Genomic DNA, 18,581 nt, shown 5'->3' with positions numbered 1-18,581 from the left:
ATCACATTGAATTGATGGTTTATACAGCTTGGCATCGTCGGCGAACAATTTGATCTTGTTGCATAGTGAATCCTGTACGTCATTGATATAAATTAAGAAAAGTAAGGTCCCCAGCACACAGGGGGCTAACTCAATGAAAATGGAATTTACCATACATATTTCGTATTTACTGGATGGACTATTGACCAGTCCATCCAGTAAATACGAAATATGTATGGTAAATTCCATTTTCATTGAGTTAGCCCCCTGTGCCCCAGCACACTCCCTTGTGACACTCCACTGGTAACCTTTCTGGTGGTTGAGTGCTGACGCTTACAATTACTTCATGTGTCATATCCTTGACGAATTATTAATTGTGTCCACTCCAAATGTTCTCCTTATCAGCCTTTTATGTGGGACGTTGTCGAAAGTTTTTTTTTTTAATCTAGATAAATGTGTCTCGGACAAAAAATGTGTTGGGTATTGTGTCATTTTGGCGCAAATTCGTGATACATCTTTTTAAGGGATTTTTGATGTGGTTACTTTGATTTTCAAACTCTTTTCAAAGGTAGGCCTACAGTAAAGAAAAAAAAGTTTACTTTTGTTTTCAGACTCTTCCACCCGGAACACCTCAGCCTATATTCTGACCTCTGATCCAACGCAAGCTTTAAGCTTCCTGGTGATATCGATTTGATCATGTGAGTGGACAAATGTAAATATAAACATACGAACAAGGAAGGTTTGGTGCAGAGTAGAGGTCTAAGCTTATATAGGCCTATTTGATTTTGTTGGGCGCTCAGTTTGAATCACTTAAGTGTTTATTAACTGACTTAGATGTAAAAACACATACACAAGTAGATCTAGTAAGGTCACTGGAACCGATTAATGCTGATATGTCGGGGGTTCTTAACATTGTATCGCTTCTGGTTTTGTGTTCGTGTGTAGGATTGATATGTTGCGTTAAGTACACACCAGACTGGGCATCACTGGACTCCAGACCCCTGCCATCATGGTACGACGAATCAAAGATCGGCATCTTCATCCACTGGGGCGTATTTTCTGTACCCGCCTTTGCCAACGAATGGTTCTGGTACGACTGGAAGACCTTCAAGAATCCGTCCGTTATAAATTTCATGAAGAAGAATTACCCACCTGATTTTACCTATGCTGATTTTGCACCAAAATTTACAGCCGAATTTTACAATCCGGATGAATGGACAGACATCTTCAGAGCCTCTGGTGCGAAGTAAGTTCTAAATAACTGGACTTGGATTTTTCTAATCAAATACAGAATAAAGTGTAATCTGGTTAGTAATACTTAGCCTGTTTAGATATCATATAATTTACCTCGGGTTCATACTAAAAGAGAATTCTTAGTCAATTTTGTCTTATCCAAGGCATTGCATATGGCTCCACGTTTAATAAGACAGATTTTCCTACAAAATTAAGTTTTTTTTAAATTTTTATATAACTATTTTTTTGAATGAAACTTTACCAAAACCAGGGACATATATACGTCCCTGCCAAAACCTCTGAAAGAGGAAAGAAACTTCAATGATAGAATATTTCGATATTTTATTCTGTCATAATCGTGAAGTATATATATGTTACATTCAACGAGAAACCATACATGTATATCCTCTGTTAGTTGTGACTTGATAGTTAATACTGCTTGATAAGGACAGACATTATTAAAAAAAAAATTATTCAGATAGATAAATAAAGAAAAATTATATCAGAATAAATGTATTTATTGTTAAATACGTTTTGTTTCTTTCTCAAACGTTTAGTGCTTCTCTATACAATGCAATTGTTTATTTAATCAGATAGATGTACATATACTGCATAAAAATAAGATACTAGATATAGCTACATTTTTAAGTAATTAAAATAGAAATATGCATGTCTTCCATTCCTCAATATATATACATGTATAAAAAAAGGAAAACTTGACAACACATCTTGAGAGCTTTCGCCGCATTGTTTATGTATGTGTATATATACATGTAATTTATTAATGTGCATGGAATTTTTTAGAATTGAAACCGAACAAATGTTACATTGGCAACTCTCTTCATGATTTACAGATATGTAGTTCTGGTCTCCAAGCACCACGAAGGTTTTACCAACTGGCCTTCCAAGGTCTCGTGGAACTGGAACTCCATGGATGTTGGACCTAAACGGGACCTTGTTGGTAGGTTACAAGATTAAAGCACAGTTTCAATTTGATGCTTGATACTTACTAAAAACATTTATTTTTTATCCCACTTCAACAGAGGGTGACCTTTTCAAATGGCTCTTTATCGGCTGTCTGTTCCCTTGTCTGTAAACAATCCTTGTTATTGATATTTCTTGAAAATTATTACAGGAAAGATATTTCTCAAACGTCATATGCATATATGTTAACGTTCCCCTTGGTCTCTAGTTGCTTAGATTTTGACATTTGCAATTTTTGCTGTTGCTGAAGATGTACAGTACTGGAATGAATTATTCTCAAACTTCACATATAGCTTTCCATTGGTCCCTACATATAGTTGCTCCCATTCAATTTTGAGTTAGATTGGAAAAGAAAATGACTGACAGGCTGCTATCATGGATTTTGACATTTCAAGTTGATTTTTGCTTTTTATAAAAGAGGAAACAAAAAAAAGTAGAGAAAATATCTTGTCTTACATGGAACTAATTAGATCATTCAATGGTTGGCACCATATGGGATCTCTTGCTTCATAGCCTAATGTATTGTGTATTTTGTTCATCAAAGTTGATATATGATCACAAATAAAAAGCAAATGTGTATCCTTAATTCAATTTCCCACTTAAACTTTTCAGATGAATTTTTTTATTCAAATCTTTATTTTTAGCTCAACTGCCCGAAGGGCAAGTGAGCTTATGCTGTGGTGCGGCGTCCGTCCGTCCGTCCGTCCGTCCGTCCGGCGTCAACTTTTTTCATTCAAACAACTTCTTCTCAATAACCAAAAGGCCCTTCTCAATAACCAAAAGGCCCAGGGACTTGATATTGGGCATGTAGCATGCTGGGGTGAAGAGCTACAAAGTTTGTTCAAATAAATGACCTTTACCTTCATTCAAGGTCACATGGGTCAAATAGGCTATAATCTTCAAACAACTTCTTCTCAATAAACAAGAGGCCCAGGGACTTGATATTGGGCCTGTAGCATGCTGGGGTGTAGGGCTACAAAGTTTATTCAAATAAATGACATTGACCTTCATTCAAGGTCACATGGGTCAAATAGGCTATAATCTTCAAACGACTTCTTCTCAATAACCATGAGGCCCAGGGCTTGATATTGGGCATGTAGCATGCTGGGGTGAAGGGCTACCAATTTTGTTCAAATAAATGACCTTGACCTACATTCAAGGTAACAGGGGTGAAATCGGCTTTAATCTGTAAACAATAATTTTGCGATAGCCAAGAGCCTCCAAGACCTGATATTAGGCCAAAAGAATGCTGGAATGAAGGAGTAGAAAATTTTTAATATGAATAAAACTAGCTTACAATTGCAATGATATTTGAATAAAGAGGTAATCAACATAGTATCTTTAGAAATGACCTCAATCAACTTTAAAGTTGCTGTAGAGCCAGGTGAGCGATACAGGCCCATTGGGCCTCTTGTTGTGTATTCAAATGTAAATCACCTTCGGTACCTGTTTATACTATTTAAATGCAAAACATCTGACCTGTTTTTTTTCCCCTAGGTGAACTTGCCGTAGCTGTGAAGAAGAAGCCAGGTCTGCACTTCGGAGTTTACCATTCCTTGTTTGAGTTCTATAACCCACTATACCTCCAGGACAAAGCCAATGGATTTAAGTCACAAGACTTTGTCAGGGTAGGCATTGATAAGGAAATATTTGTCAGGGTAGGCATTGATTAGGAAATATTAAATTTACCATAAAAAAACCTCAATTTTGAGATGAATATCGCAAAATTTGCGAGAGTTTATAGTCATTTCTATAGGATTATTTTTTCAGACAAGTCCAGAATGCCATTTCCAAAATTTCTATGACAGCCAACACATGTACATAGAAAGATAGGCCTATAGAGAACTCAAGGTTTTAATTAGTCCCGCAGAAAATAGTAGGAGTCTGTAAGACTCAAATACAAAATGTATCTCCGTCCTAAAGATCACTAAGTGTGACCAAGACATCTCAACAATTGCAAAGAGGCATTGATTTTCCATATCTATATCTTTCTATCACATGGGTGCCAAATAAATATTGCCTCCAAAGGCAGGTTCAGCTCACAATTTATACAAATATATTTACATATCTCCCTTTTTCAGCTTAGTGAACTCCAACTGCAAACAAATTAGTGTATATGCAGTGAAAAAAAATCTGAACAGATTAATAAGCGTGGGAATCAGGATCATATTCATGACATTGTCACTTTGACGTTTCAAAATGTCACAAAGTGACAATGTCATGATTATGATCCTGATTCCCATGCATTGAGCAGTAACGTGCTATATATTGGATATGTGTGTATCCCATTGCGTTCATACCACCATAAAACTATTAAACAGGGGATTAGGGTAATACACAGATATTTTTCAAATTATATACTTTTTGTATTATACAATATCATATCATACAGAGTGTCCAAACATGGATTATGTGTCCCTGTGGCAAAAACAACAACATTATTATCGATATTAAGTAACACAGTATATATGCTGGAAAATGTTTTATTTGTGTCACTCTTTTCTGGGTCGCAAGGTCAGCACATGCACTCTGTCATATCTAAGGAGTTACATGTATAGGAGACAAGTCAGTAAACAGAGAATATCTTATAACGAATACTGTTTCGTTGATATTTTTAGGACAAAACCATGCCAGAAATGTATGAGCTGGTCAAGGAATACAAACCTGAGATTATCTGGTCAGACGGAGATTGGGAGGCAAAAGATACCTACTGGAATTCTACAGAATTCATCGCCTGGCTGTACAATGAAAGGTCAGTATTATACATAGGCACAAATTTCCAGCCCACTGTGCATCATCGGTTGGAAATTTGCATTAAGTCCCTGTAGTACGTATTATCTATTCTAGAAGAAAAATTAGTCTCAAAAATATATATATTATTGGGAATATTACATTGTTAGTACAAATACCTTTCAATAATTATTTTGACAAGACTGAATACATGTATGAGTAGTCATTACTTAATGATATGTCTATACTTATTTGTTTTGCACAGCCCAGTGAAGGATACAGTGTTGGTAAATGACCGATGGGGTAGTAATACCAGGTGTGCCCATGGTGGATTTTGGAACTGTCATGACAAGTACAATCCAGGTAACAACTTCAATAATGTACAAGAGTATGTAGCTGTCTGTGTGTCCAGCTGGACATTGTACACGTAAACTTGATCCAGAGATCTTCTCTCTCAATTTTTCGAAACTCTGTATGGTTCATAAAAAAAAATATAATCACATTTAATAGCGAATTCCTTCAAAAATTTTGATCATTATGTTGAATTGTGCTTCACTGAACATATTTTGAATTTCCTTTTGTTACATCTCCATATCATGATGAATTTTGATGGCAGAATCTATACACTTTTTCATGGAAGAGGAATATATTGCCAGGCCTCTCTGGTGTATGATGTTTATTTCTTCAGGGGTTCTCCAAAAGCACAAGTGGGAGAATGCTATGACACTAGACAGGGGATCTTGGGGATATCGGCGAAATTCTCCTCTGAGTAGCTACCTTACCATGGATGAAGTGGTAGAGACCATTGCTTCAACTGTTAGGTAAACAATATTTATATGTTGTTAAGGGGTGACATTGAAATTCAGATATATAGATAAAATAATAGAGGGAGCTTAATGGAGCAGGAGTGCAAAGTAGCAAATAGGTAACAATAAAAAAAAGATGTATCCATTCATCTCTGTTCATGTGGTCCAAAGGACCAGTGATCCTATGCCATGACACAACATCAGTTGTCCGTGAGCTTTTCCTTTAAATAGCTACTAGTCATAAATGACCAAATTTGGTCAAAATCATCCTTACTGCTGTTGAACCCTATCTGTGAATGATGAAAGTATAACACTATTGCAAACAGTATCAATAGTACACTATCCAATACAAATAAACTGCGGCTTCAGAGAGTAAAACGTTTACTCATTGGACAATTCGCTTAAAGTAGGCGAGGCTTCAAGGACACCAACTTGTTGTGCACTAGTGTCTGGCTGAGTACAAGAGTTCTCCACATAGGAAGAATTTGAACTTGCAGTATTTGTTTAAATTACGATACCTGTATGATAGTGTATACCAATGGTTGAATGGTAACTAAGAAGCTTCTTTCAGGTTAGAAAAAGCAAAACAAAAAACAAAACAAAAAACAAAAAACAATAAAACATATTGTTGCTCATTCAAAATGAATGAGACCAAGATGAAGAAATTACTGATTACGACCTCGTTTCGTCTTAAATAATTTGAGTATGTATGCGTTACAACCTTTTTGTGAACAACACCTAGGCCTTGCGGGCCCCTGCTAGATGTAATCATAGGGATTCGTGCCAATGGATTTTATCATTAATTGAAATTACATGTAAAAGCATAACAGCCCTGGTCGTGAGGTATACCTCAACTCCAATGACACCAATGCCGATAAAGATCGTAGATTTATTTGAAACAGTACTAGTACAAACGGTGGGCCTGATCATGATGGTACACAAACATGTCAGGGTAGCAACAGTTCTACCTGTGAATTACAAACTTGATATGTTGTCAATATTATTGTTACTCTGGATATTTCAAATCCCCATTTCTGTCATTGTTTTGCTCAATGTTGACATGCATGAATACAAAACCTTGTGCTGAATTCATGTTTCATTTCTCGGTGTCGTCAACATTTTAATTCGAACTCCGCCATCTTCAAGTACAGCTGATCACCGCCCTCGTAACAGGAGTAGGGTGTGGATTACTGGCTGTGTCAGTACATTCAATACAGTCAATACTTATTTAGGTAGTGAAGTACTTTTGTCGTCCACAGGGTTCAACGGCAGTAATGAAAGAGGAAGAGGTTTTGCATAAATAGTGACTCTGGCTAATGTCGTATCTGGTGGGGAAGGGCCCTTTTATTTCTTTAAAGTCCTTCTGTGGAATGTGGAAATGAGAGAATTTTGTCTATTTGTCTGAAGAATGCCTGGACGAAGGGATACCAATTTTGTATAAAAGGTTGGTGGGCCCCCACAAGCCTGAGGGGCTGAGTTTCTATTGGGAAATATAGCAAATTCTTTGAAATCCTTCTTTTTCTGTAAACTTCTTAGTGAGTCTCAGAAATACTGGTCGTGTTGAGAGAGATGTAACTAAAGTTATTATTGCATATTTATTTCAATAGCTTCTCCCTTTAGCTCATGGGTTATTAGTATTTTACCATAAATTCTTGTGTTTTCTAGTTGTGGTGGCAATGTTCTGATCAACATTGGCCCGACCCATGATGGGCGGGTGATTCCTATTTTTGAGGAGCGACTCAGACAGATGGGACAATGGCTGGATGTTAATGGTGAGGCTATCTACGCCACCAAACCCTGGACACACCAGAATGATACTATCACATCAGGTGTCTGGTATGGATATAATCTTTTTATTACTTTTATTGTTGCATATTTGCTAAAAATGATACAGACATTCAAAAGTAATACTAATTCCTATGAACATAATATGATATAGTGTTATTGAGAGGTAGTCAACCTTCACTTTGTAAACGATTACATTACTACGAATTACCAATAAAACATGTGCAAGATTCCAATGACATTACACTATAAAGGAAACATTGTGTTGGAAAAGCAGGTCAGTGAAAAACACCTTCATCACTCACACAAGATGAAGGCCAATGTTTAGCACATTATCAAAAGCTAGTGCCAGAGGGTCACAATATATAACCAATTACTACTTAACGTAATGAAACTATCGAAGTTAATCTGTTTCATTTGTCCATAATTTATACCAGATTAACATCAATCGGCGCAAATGAAAAAAAAAATCACCAGTTGCCAGCATATGCCCGATCCAGTAGGCCTACTGGTAACCTATGTGGACATGTTAGGCATGGAAAAAAATCCAAATAGGCTAGAGTTCTGGGTCAGAAATAACATACATGTGAGATTATCAGGGCTTTAGAGGAAGTGGATGGGACTGTTCTGTTAGATCTACACAGGCCTCATGTAAATTCAGATTCTGAGAATCTTAATGAGGTTTTCAACAAACACATGGGTCATGGATAAAATTCCTAATTCCTACCCAAGGGTGATGCCTGATTTTGTATATATTCAAAATTAGTTTATAAGTTTTTAAATATACCAAATTCACATTAAAAATAAATGCATAATCATCAGTTAAATGGTCCGATTCTGCCCTGTTCCTGTAAATCATCCAACTGGACAGAAGATTGGGAATCAAGCATCTGTGTCCCTGTAGTCGGTCGAAATAACGCCTCTATTAGCAACTTTGTATACAATAAGATCAATCGATCAGAAAGAACCATCAGTAAACATTCAATAAATACAGCTTCACCTTTTAATCTGACAGTTGTATTTAAAATCAGATGATATTATTCAAAAACAATCTTTAATTTACAATATTTTGAAAATGGATATCCAGTTACAGATTTTCTTTTTGTTTCATGGCACTGCATTTTGAATTGATTTATAATGGAAACCCAATGCCAAGATATCATATCATCTTACTGATAAGATTGACATAAGAAACCTTAACTTTTATAGACTCATTGATATTATTCTCTCACTGTGAAATTCAGGTACCTTTGTATATGTTATGGACACTATGCTGTTTGTTCCGTATAAATACACAGCTGTTACCAGATATGTGTGGAGTTTTTGTGTGATTTATATAATGTTTGATGTCACGTGTAATACATGTGCCACAAATAATCAATGACTGGCAGACCTTTTAATAATTATTTTTGGTAACTTTAATTCAATTTTCTCTACCAGGTACACTTCCAAGAAAACAGTCAATGGGACAGATGTATATGCTATAGTGTTGGATTGGCCGAAGAATAATGAGCTCACCTTAGGGTCACCTGATGTGACTGCTGACACAGTCGTGCATCTAGTCGGGTACTCTGGCGAACTGAGTTGGATGCGAGGAGCCAAATCTGGAGTCGTAGTACAGATCCCAGATATTCCGTTCAACAAAATGCCATGTCAGTGGGCTTGGGTCTTCAAATTTTCCAATCTTCAATTTTAGAATTAATTTTTGTGCTGATGACAGTTTCAACTTTTACTTATTTTGGTATGGTTTAAAGGAAATTTATAGGGAGAAATGAAGTTAACATTTTATTACGAAAAAAAATTATGGCTAATTTCAAAGTAATTGCAAATGAATTTATCTTTGAGTTTCTAAAATCTGTAGCATGTCTTGCTTAACATTTAAAAAGTTTAAAGCCATCACCAAAGGCAAAGAGGAGTTATTTTTTCACTTTTTTATACCTTAATTGAATACAAATCATTTAAAGAAAATATGGGGGCTAGGTGCATACTTTTCGGAATAAAAAATGAAGTCGTTCAGATAGAACAACTATATACAAAAATGTATATACTTTAGAATAAGCAGAAAGTACTCCTTTCAGGACATATCACACTATATTGACTTAGATAAATCATGACGTCATAAAGACTCAATAATTACCTCCACTTATGAAACATTCAAAACTTCAAAGTGCAAATGATTGCATTGATTTTTTTCCGTCTCTATCAAATTTGTATTGCTTTAAAATTAAAAATTAAGCATCGGACGATAAATGTAACAACTCTTCGTTAAATCTTTTCGGAAATTTATACCATATTTCTTAGCAAACATGATTAAGATTTATTAAAGATAATAGTGTAGAGGTAAACTTTTGGTTATCAAAAGAAAATCCCTTATGGTAGAATGACAATCTGTTTATTAAAGTTAAAAGTGATAATGCTGATCAAATTGAGGGTTATTGCATATTATTTTGCATGTCTAATGACGTCACAGCAATGAAATTATCTCCACTTGTAAATAATCTCATCATTTAAAGAAATGCGAGTATATAAATGATTTCCATGTGTTTTGCATGTTGTTTCTATAATATATAATTTCAAACCTACTACACATATATAAAGTAACTGCAATTCAGGGCAGTTATTCATCATGCTTTTGTCATTTTAGCATAATGATTGACCTTTGGGGGCACACATGTAGCAAGGAAATGGGGGCTAAACGTATTTTTTTATACAAGTCTATTGCAGGTCAACAATATATTTGTATGTGCATTTACACAGTTATATTTAGTGTCTGTTAAGTAGAGTAGAGAGAGGTGTGGTGCTTCTGACAGTCATCTTGATTAATACGTGGGTGTCCACTAGGTACACATATTATGGATACACTAATACTGTAGGAGAGTAAAGGTAATGTGATTCTTCTTATTATACAATCACTACTGATCTTAACATTCCAGTAACTTTATGTTCTTTGTATACAATCAAATTAATCTTAACATTCCAGTAACTCTTGTATGAGTGGGTAAGAGTAAAGAGCTCCATATTCCAGTAATTGTGATGGGCTTGTGGAGTTGTGTTAGATCATCTAAGGGTTGGTTTAATGAAAGTTATATGGATTGTATCAACATTTTCATTCAATATTTTATACTTTTGCAAACATGGCATGCACATTATATCTTTATTGTAGTGACTATGTGAACGAAACTCTATTATCGTGACTATATCGGCAAAACTACAACAAACTTTGAGTGACAGAATGATTAGCATATACATGGACATGTATTAGTCAATCTTGACACTAAACTGATGATTGACAGAACGAGTTAAAATGATCATATAATGTTGACAAATATTGACCAAAATTTGCACTAAAAATGACAACTCGTTTAATTTGAACACTGTGATAACTAAGTTTTCTCAAGGTTCCGTTGAGTACAAGTTAAAGATGTTCCACTTTATACAGTTATGCTGTACTTTTATACAGTTCTTTATTTGAGGATTTGATGTGCGATATCGTATATTAGACGGTGAAGAAACTTCTTTATTAATGCATTGTTTTTGTTTTAATGGAAATTTATATATATTTTCAAGATTTTTTCATTTTTTAAAAACATTTTTACAGCTTTTACAGCTTATAATTATTTCTATATGAATGAGTTAGAAATCCAGGACATGTTTTCCTTGGTAGCAGGAATCTCACTATGTGATATGAAATTAGTTTTGCGGTAAAATATGTATAAAGGTATACATGTATACAACAATGTATAATGTTTTATTTCACCTTGAAATTGTCTGCGTGGGATGACATCTATCCAACATGAACATTTTCTTCTAATAAAGCATTGATACATTGCTTGTATAATGCTTGGTATTTTGCTCAGTAATATGATTTGCCAGTGAGTGATTTAAAGCTAGGTAACCTGAGTATAACACAGTATCCAAGGTCTCATTATATATATATAATAACTGATAAAAACAGAATCATGTTTATTTTTAAAAAATGTGTTTACATGTCTAGATCATAATGTAAAGCTGTACCTTTGATATAACATTTTTGTTTGTTAATAAAATAAATGACCTTTACCTGCTTTGTTAGTCCCTGGAGTGGAAAAATGTTATCTATATCTGTTAATTTATCAATATATGTCCACATATGTAGTCTGGTTGTGACAACATTTAAGAATATGTGTGATGCATACTCATTGGCCACCTTGTCTCTATACCTATACAGGTATATTGTTATACCTGGTACAATTATAATAACAAGTGATGCTCAAATTTTAACTTTTGAAGAGTCATTTGAAACAATCATATACTACAAAGTTTGGAATCTAGAGAAATTATATACATTTAGTTGGAGAATCTCTTTCATTTTTAAGAGCTATGATCTGGTAAGACTCCCAAGAATGTAGAATTCCACCAGCTTTATTAGTCTGTGGGCTAGTGAAAAATTCCTGTTATCAATCTGCATAAGCTAATCTATTTCTGCATTAAAAGTCGGCCAGTTTCTATACATAGTTCTGATAGCTGTAGACATGACAATAAGTCCGGCTAATAAGATTTTTACAACCACAGGTGATTGACATCGATATCAATGATTAAAGTACATGGGTTTACCGACATATTAACATATTTGCAGAGATAGTTTAGATGCTAATTTGATTAGGAAGTGACTATGATCATATCACTTGGATTGTTTGGATCTTATTATAAATCAAGTTAATGTACTGTATCCGTTTGATAGGTGTGATACACAATGTATACACATAGCAGACGTGATCATCTCAAATTAAGAAATTGTTGGCTTTCTTTATAGAATACCTTTCAAATAAATATTTAAAATTTAAATAGATAATTTACATAACGCTATCATATGAAAGCTTTCAATTACAATTACATCATTTTAAGTAAATTTATCAATCAAAATTTCAACTCTACTTGTCATACATGATTATAATTATAAGCTTAAAGTGATATAAATTCCATTGCTACTGGCACCTTAAGTTGAAATCCAATTAATATTTTGCTTGCTATATGTGTTTTACTTGGGATATTTCAGTTTAACCTGACTATGTACAACCAGTACAATAAAATCCCATGCGTTCTGATAAGGTTTTGTCTAAACTTGTAATGTACTGTTAAGTCTTTCACAATAGAAATGAACGTATATTCACATAGAACCCAGATAAAATACTGAACAATATCTTTTTTTTAAATCCTAATTTGAATAACCCGGTTCTGATTGATTCTGAATATAAATCGAATCGCTTGTACTAACCAGAGATCTATATACTAATGGCTGTACCAACTTTTAAATTTCATAGGGGCGAATCCAGGTACACGTGCCCCATGCCCCCCCTCCTGGGATCCACCCCTGAGTTGTATAACTTAGTGTAGTATTTTTCTATATTAGTGTAGTATTTTTCTATGTTTCTATTTTCTGTTATACCATCTTTGATTTAGGAATTTTAATAGCCCGTCAATCTGTTGACCGTTGGTAATTAGATGGGGAGGGACATGTCGGGATGATATCCCGTGAAGTAATCAATTCACCATGCCCGTGGCAGTAATCGTCTGCCCGGCTCCTGTTCATGTTTATTGCCCCTGTCAGAGAGGTATTAATCGCCTCTCATCCCTATTATCCACTACAAATGGCTGGACCTGTCTGGGAGCTCCAGCGATGCCCCATCTTTATTACACATGGTCAACATTTACTCGCGGCTAATTGTTTTTAGCTCACCTGCCCGAAGGGCAAGTGAGCTTATGCCGTGGCGCGGCGTCCGTCGTCCGTCCGGCCGTCTGGCCGTCCGGCCGTCCGGCCGTCCGTCCGGCGTCAACTTTTCCATTCAAGCAACTTCTTCTCAATAACCAAAAGGCCCAGAGACCTAATATTGGGCCTGTAGCATGCTGGGGTGAAGGGCTACCAAGTTTGTTCAAATGAATAACGTTGACCTTCATTCAAGGTCACAGGGGTCAAAAAGGCTAAAATCTTTAAACGACTTCTTCTCAATAACCAAGAGTCCCAGGGAGTTGATATTAGGTCTGTAGCATGCTGGGGTGAAGGGCTACCAAGTTTGTTCAAATGAATGACCTTGACTTTCATTCAAGGTCACAGGGGTCAAATATGCTAAAAAAAAATTAAACGACTTCTTCTAAATAGCCAAAGACCCAGGGACTTGATATTGGGTCTGTAGCATGCTGGGGTGAAGGGCTACCAAGTTTGTTCAAATGAATGACCTTGACCTTCATTCAAGGTCACAGGAGTCAAAAAGGCTAAAATCTTTAAACGACTTCTTCTCAATAACCAAGAGGCCCAGGGAGTTGATATTGGGTCTGTAGCATGCTGGGGTGAAGGGCTACCAAGTTTGTTCAAATGAATGACCTTGACCTTCATTCAAGGTCACAGGAGTCAAAAAGGCTAAAATCTTTAAACGACTTCTTCTCAATAACCAACAGATCCAGAGACCTAATATTTGGCCTGCAGCATGCTAGGGTGAAGGGCTCCCAAGTTTGTTCAAATGAATGACCTTGACCTTCATTCAAGGTCACAGGAGTCAAAAAGGCTAAAATCTTTAAATGACTTCTTCTCAATAACCAAGAGGCCCAGGGAGTTGATATTAGGTCTGTAGCATGCTGGGGTAAAGGGCTACCAAGTTTGTTGAAATAAATGACCTTGACCTTCATTCAAGGTCACAGGAGTCAAAAAGGCTAAAATCTTTAAACAACTTCTTCTCAATAACCAAGAGGCCCAGGGAGTTGATATTGGGTCTGTAGCATGCTGGGGTAAAGGGCTACCAAGTTTGTTCAAATGAATGACCTTGATCTTTATTCAAGGTCACAGGAGTCAAAAAGGCTAAAATCTTTAAACGACTTCTTCTCAATAACCAAGAGGCCCAGGGAGTTGATATTGGGTCTGTAGCATGCTGGGGTAAAGGGCTACCAAGTTTGTTCAAATGAATGACCTTGATCTTTATTCAAGGTCACAGGAGTCAAAAAGGCTAAAATCTTTTAAACGACTTCTTCTCAATAACCAACAGTCGCAGGGAGTTGATATTGGGTCTGTAGCATGCTGTGGTGAAGGGCTACCTAGTTTGTTCAAATGAATGACCTTGCCCTTCATTCAATGTCACAGGGACCAAACAGGCTAAAATCTTTAAACGACTTCTTCTCAATAACCAAGAGTCCCAGGGAGTTGATATTGGGTTTGTAGCATGCTGCGGTAAAGGGCTACCAAATTTGTTCAAATAAATGACCTTGACCTTCATTCAAGGTCACAGGAGTCAAAAAGGCTAAAATCTTTAAACGACTTCTTCTCAATAACCAACAGTCCCAGAGACCTAATATTTGGCCTGTAGCATGCTGGGGTAAAGGGCTACCAAGTTTGTTCAAATGAATGACCTTGACCTTCATTCAAGGTCACTGGAGTCAAAAAGGCTAACATTTTAAAACGACTTCTTCTCAATAACCAAGAGTCCCAGGGAGTTGATATTGGGTCTGTAGCATGCTGCGGTAAAGGGTTACCAAGTTTGTTCAATTGAATGACCTTGACCTTCATTCAAGGTCACAGCGGTCAAAAAGGCTAAAAATTTTAACAACTTCTTCTCAATTACCAACAGTCCCAGAGACCTAATATTTGGCCTGTAGCATGCTGGGGTGAAGGGCTCGCAAGTTTGTTCAAATGAATGACCTTGATCTTCATTCAAGGTCACAGGAGTCAAAAAGGCTAAAATCTTTAAACGACTTCTTCTCAATAACCAAGAGTCCCAGGGAGTTGATATTAGGTCTGTAGCATGCTTGGGTAAAGGGCTACCAAGTTTGTTGAAATGAATGACCTTGACCTTCATTCAAGGTCACAGGAGTCAAAAAGGCTAAAATCTTGAAATGACTTCTTCTCAATAACCAAGAGTCCCATGGAATTAATATTGGGTCTGTAGCATGCTGGGGTAAAGGGCTACCAAGTTTGTTCAAATGAATGACCCTGACTCGCATTCAAGGTCACGTCGATCAAGTATGCTTAAATCTTTAAATGACTTTTAGTGAAAAGCCAAAGTGCAGAGAGACATTATTATATTGGTCCTGTAGCATGCTTTCAAATAACTGCAGGATCCATATATGAAAAGATCACTGCATTGCAGGTGAGCGATTTGGGCCCATTGGGCCCTTGTTCTAAGTGTTATGTACATTGTTATTTACACATTTAAGTCACCGAAGGCTCCGGTACAGGTGTGCACCGCTCCGGCAGGGCTCCAGTAGCGCTCCGTTAGGTTTTGGTATATAAAAGGGGTGAAAGCGAGAGCGGAGAAGGAGTTCAGTTCAGAGAGGGAGTTCGTGCAGTTGAGTTCGTGGAGTGCAAGGAGTTACAAAAAAAATTGTAGTCGCAGTTCGAGGGAGAGATCGAGTTGGAGTGCCTAGGTGTTACTTTGCTGGATGTTGCTACGTATGCTGATGAAAGCGAGAGCGGTGTTGCCATTTATGTATGCCCTGTATACTGCTGATGTTGCGGAATACATAGACTGAAACTTTACGACGGTGTTGAATTGTTATTCTCGACGACCCACACTATTCATTTCCAAACTCGGGTATTGTGGCGGGTGACTGACGCTACCTCGAGGACTATGGGGCGCCGTTTTACTATTTATTCCCATTTGGTGATATCACCTATTCAAATGAGTGATATCACCTATTCGAATAGGTGATATCACTTAAGAACTTTTTTAAGTGATATCACCTATTCGAATGAGTGATATCACCTATTCGAATAAGTGTTATCACCTATTCGTTTCATTAAGTGATATCACCCATTCGAATAGGTTATATCACTCATTCGAATAGGTGATATCACTTATTGATACGAATAGGTGATATCACCAATTCGAATATCACTTAATGAAACGAATAGGTGATATCACTCATTCGAATAGGTGATATCACCAATTCGAATAGGTGATATCACTTATAAAATTTCATGAGTGATATCACCTATTCGTATAGGTGATATCACTCATTCGAATAGGTGATATCACTTAAGAATTTTATAAGTGAATAGGTGATATCTCTATTCGAATGAGTGATATCACCTATTCGAATAAGTGTTATCACCTATTCGTTTCATTAAGTGATATCACCCATTCGAATAGGTGATATCACTCATTCGAATAGGTGATATCACTTATTGATACGAATAGGTGATATCACCAATTCGAATAGGTGATATCAATCATTCGAATAGGTGATATCACTTAATGAAACGAATAGGTGATATCACCTATTCGAATATCACTTAATGAAACGAATAGGTGATATCACTCATTCAAATAGGTGATATCACCAATTCGAATAGGTGATATCACATTTAAAAATATCATGAGTGATATCACCTATTCGTATAGGTGATATCACTCATTCGAATAGGTGATATCACTTAAGAATTCTATAAGTGATATCACCTATTCGAATGGGTGATATTATGGGGCGCCGTTTTACTATTTATTCCCATTTGGTGATATCACCTATTCGAATGAGTGATATCACCTATTCGAATGGGTGATATTATGGGGCGCCGTTTTACTATTTATTCCCATTTGGTGATATCACCTATTCGAATAAGTGATATCACCTATTCGTTTCATTAAGTGATATCACCCATTCGAATAGGTGATATCACTCATTCGAATAGGTGATATCACTCATTCGAATAGGTGATATCACTTATTGAAACGAATAGGCGATATCACCAATTCGAATAGGTGATATCACCAATTCGAATATCACTTAATGAAACGAATAGGTGATATCACTCATTCGAATAGGTGATATCACCAATTCGAATAGGTGATATCACTTATAACATTTCATAAGTGATATCACCTATTCGTACAGGTGATATCACTCATTCGAATAGGTGATATCACTTATTGAAACGAATAGGCGATATCACCAATTCGAATAGGTGATATCACCAATTCGAATATCACTAAATGAAACGAATAGGTGATATCACTCATTCGATTAGGTGATATCACCAATTCGAATAGGTGATATCACTTATAAAATTTCATAAGTGATATCACCTATTCGTACAGGTGATATCACTCATTCGAACAGGTGATATCACTAAGAATTGTATAAGTGATATTTGAATGGGTGATATTATGGGCGCCGTTTTACTATTTATTCCCATTTGGTGATATCACCTATTCAAATGAGTGATATCACCTATTCGAATAGGTGATATCACCAATTGGAATAGGTGATATCACTTAAAAAATTTCATGAGTGATATCACCTATTCGTATAGGTGATATCACCTATTCGAATAGGTGATATCACCAATTCATTTTTCAAATAAGTGATATCACCTATTCGAATAGGTGATATCACCCATTCTAATAGATGATATCAACCATTCGAATAGGTGATATCACTTAATGAAACGAATAGGTGATATCACTCATTCGAATAGGTGATATCACTTATAAAATTCTTAAATGATATCACCTATTCGAATTGGTGATATCACCCATTCAAATAGGTGATATCACTTATGAAATTTTATAAGTGATATCACCTATTCGAATTGGTGATATCACCTAATCGAATGAGTGATATCACCTATTCGTTTCATTAAGTGATATTCGAATTGGTGATATCACCGATTCGTTTCATTAAGTGATATCACCTATTCGAATGAGTGATATCACCTATTCGAATTGGTGATATCACCTATTCGTTTCAATAAGTGATATCACCTTTTCGAATGAGTGATATCATCTATTCGAATGGGTGATATCACTTAATGAAACGAATAGGTGATATCACTTATTCGAATAGGTGATATCACTCATTCGAATAGGTGATATCACCTATTCGAATAGGTGATATCACTTAAGAATTGTAGAAGTGATATCACCTATTCGAATAAGTGATATCACCTATTCGTTTCATTAAGTGATATCACCTATTCGAATGGGTGATATCACTTATTTGAAAAATAAATTGGTGATATCACCTATTCGAATAGGTGATATCACTGATTGAATAGGTAATATCACCTATTCGAATAGGTGACATCACCAAATGGGAATAAAT

At 36.0% G+C, this 18,581-nt stretch overlaps 1 protein-coding gene across 3 annotated transcripts; it reads left to right on the top strand.

Annotated features, from left to right (window-relative positions):
- Nucleotides 1-559: 559 nt before the first annotated feature.
- Nucleotides 560-12,766, top strand: LOC117328752 (alpha-L-fucosidase-like). 3 transcript variants are annotated; one of them, XM_033886288.1, is made up of 9 exons: nt 560-677; nt 925-1,225; nt 2,067-2,173; nt 3,694-3,824; nt 4,815-4,948; nt 5,192-5,289; nt 5,615-5,747; nt 7,398-7,568; nt 8,958-12,766. In XM_033886288.1, the coding sequence occupies exons 2-9, from the start codon at nt 1,113-1,115 to the stop codon at nt 9,211-9,213; spliced, it is 1,143 nt and encodes a 380-aa protein (XP_033742179.1). In that variant the 5' UTR covers nt 560-677; nt 925-1,112; the 3' UTR covers nt 9,214-12,766. The 3 variants fall into 3 exon arrangements, 2 of the variants coding, with proteins under 2 accessions (XP_033742179.1, XP_033742172.1); XR_004533041.1 differs by lacking the exons at nt 560-677; nt 8,958-12,766 and adding an exon at nt 6,992-7,176 and having other exon boundaries at nt 684-1,225; nt 7,398-7,511; XM_033886281.1 differs by lacking the exon at nt 560-677 and having other exon boundaries at nt 686-1,225.
- Nucleotides 12,767-18,581: the final 5,815 nt, after the last annotated feature.

Source organism: Pecten maximus, chromosome 1, assembly GCF_902652985.1.
Source record: "Pecten maximus chromosome 1, xPecMax1.1, whole genome shotgun sequence".
Classification (NCBI taxonomy): Eukaryota; Metazoa; Mollusca; class Bivalvia; order Pectinida; family Pectinidae; genus Pecten; species Pecten maximus.
Note: the sequence above shows the minus strand (reverse complement) of the source record. Positions and strands in the feature narration are given on the sequence as shown.

Coding starts and splice junctions, on each gene's coding strand:
- LOC117328752 (XM_033886281.1), top strand. CDS start 873: ATGTCGGGGGTTCTTAACATTGTATCGCTTCTGGTTTTGTGTTCGTGT. Junction 1,226..2,066: donor TTCAGAGCCTCTGGTGCGAA/GTAAGTTCTAAA, acceptor CATGATTTACAG/ATATGTAGTTCTGGTCTCCA. Junction 7,569..8,957: donor ACTATCACATCAGGTGTCTG/GTATGGATATAA, acceptor TTTCTCTACCAG/GTACACTTCCAAGAAAACAG.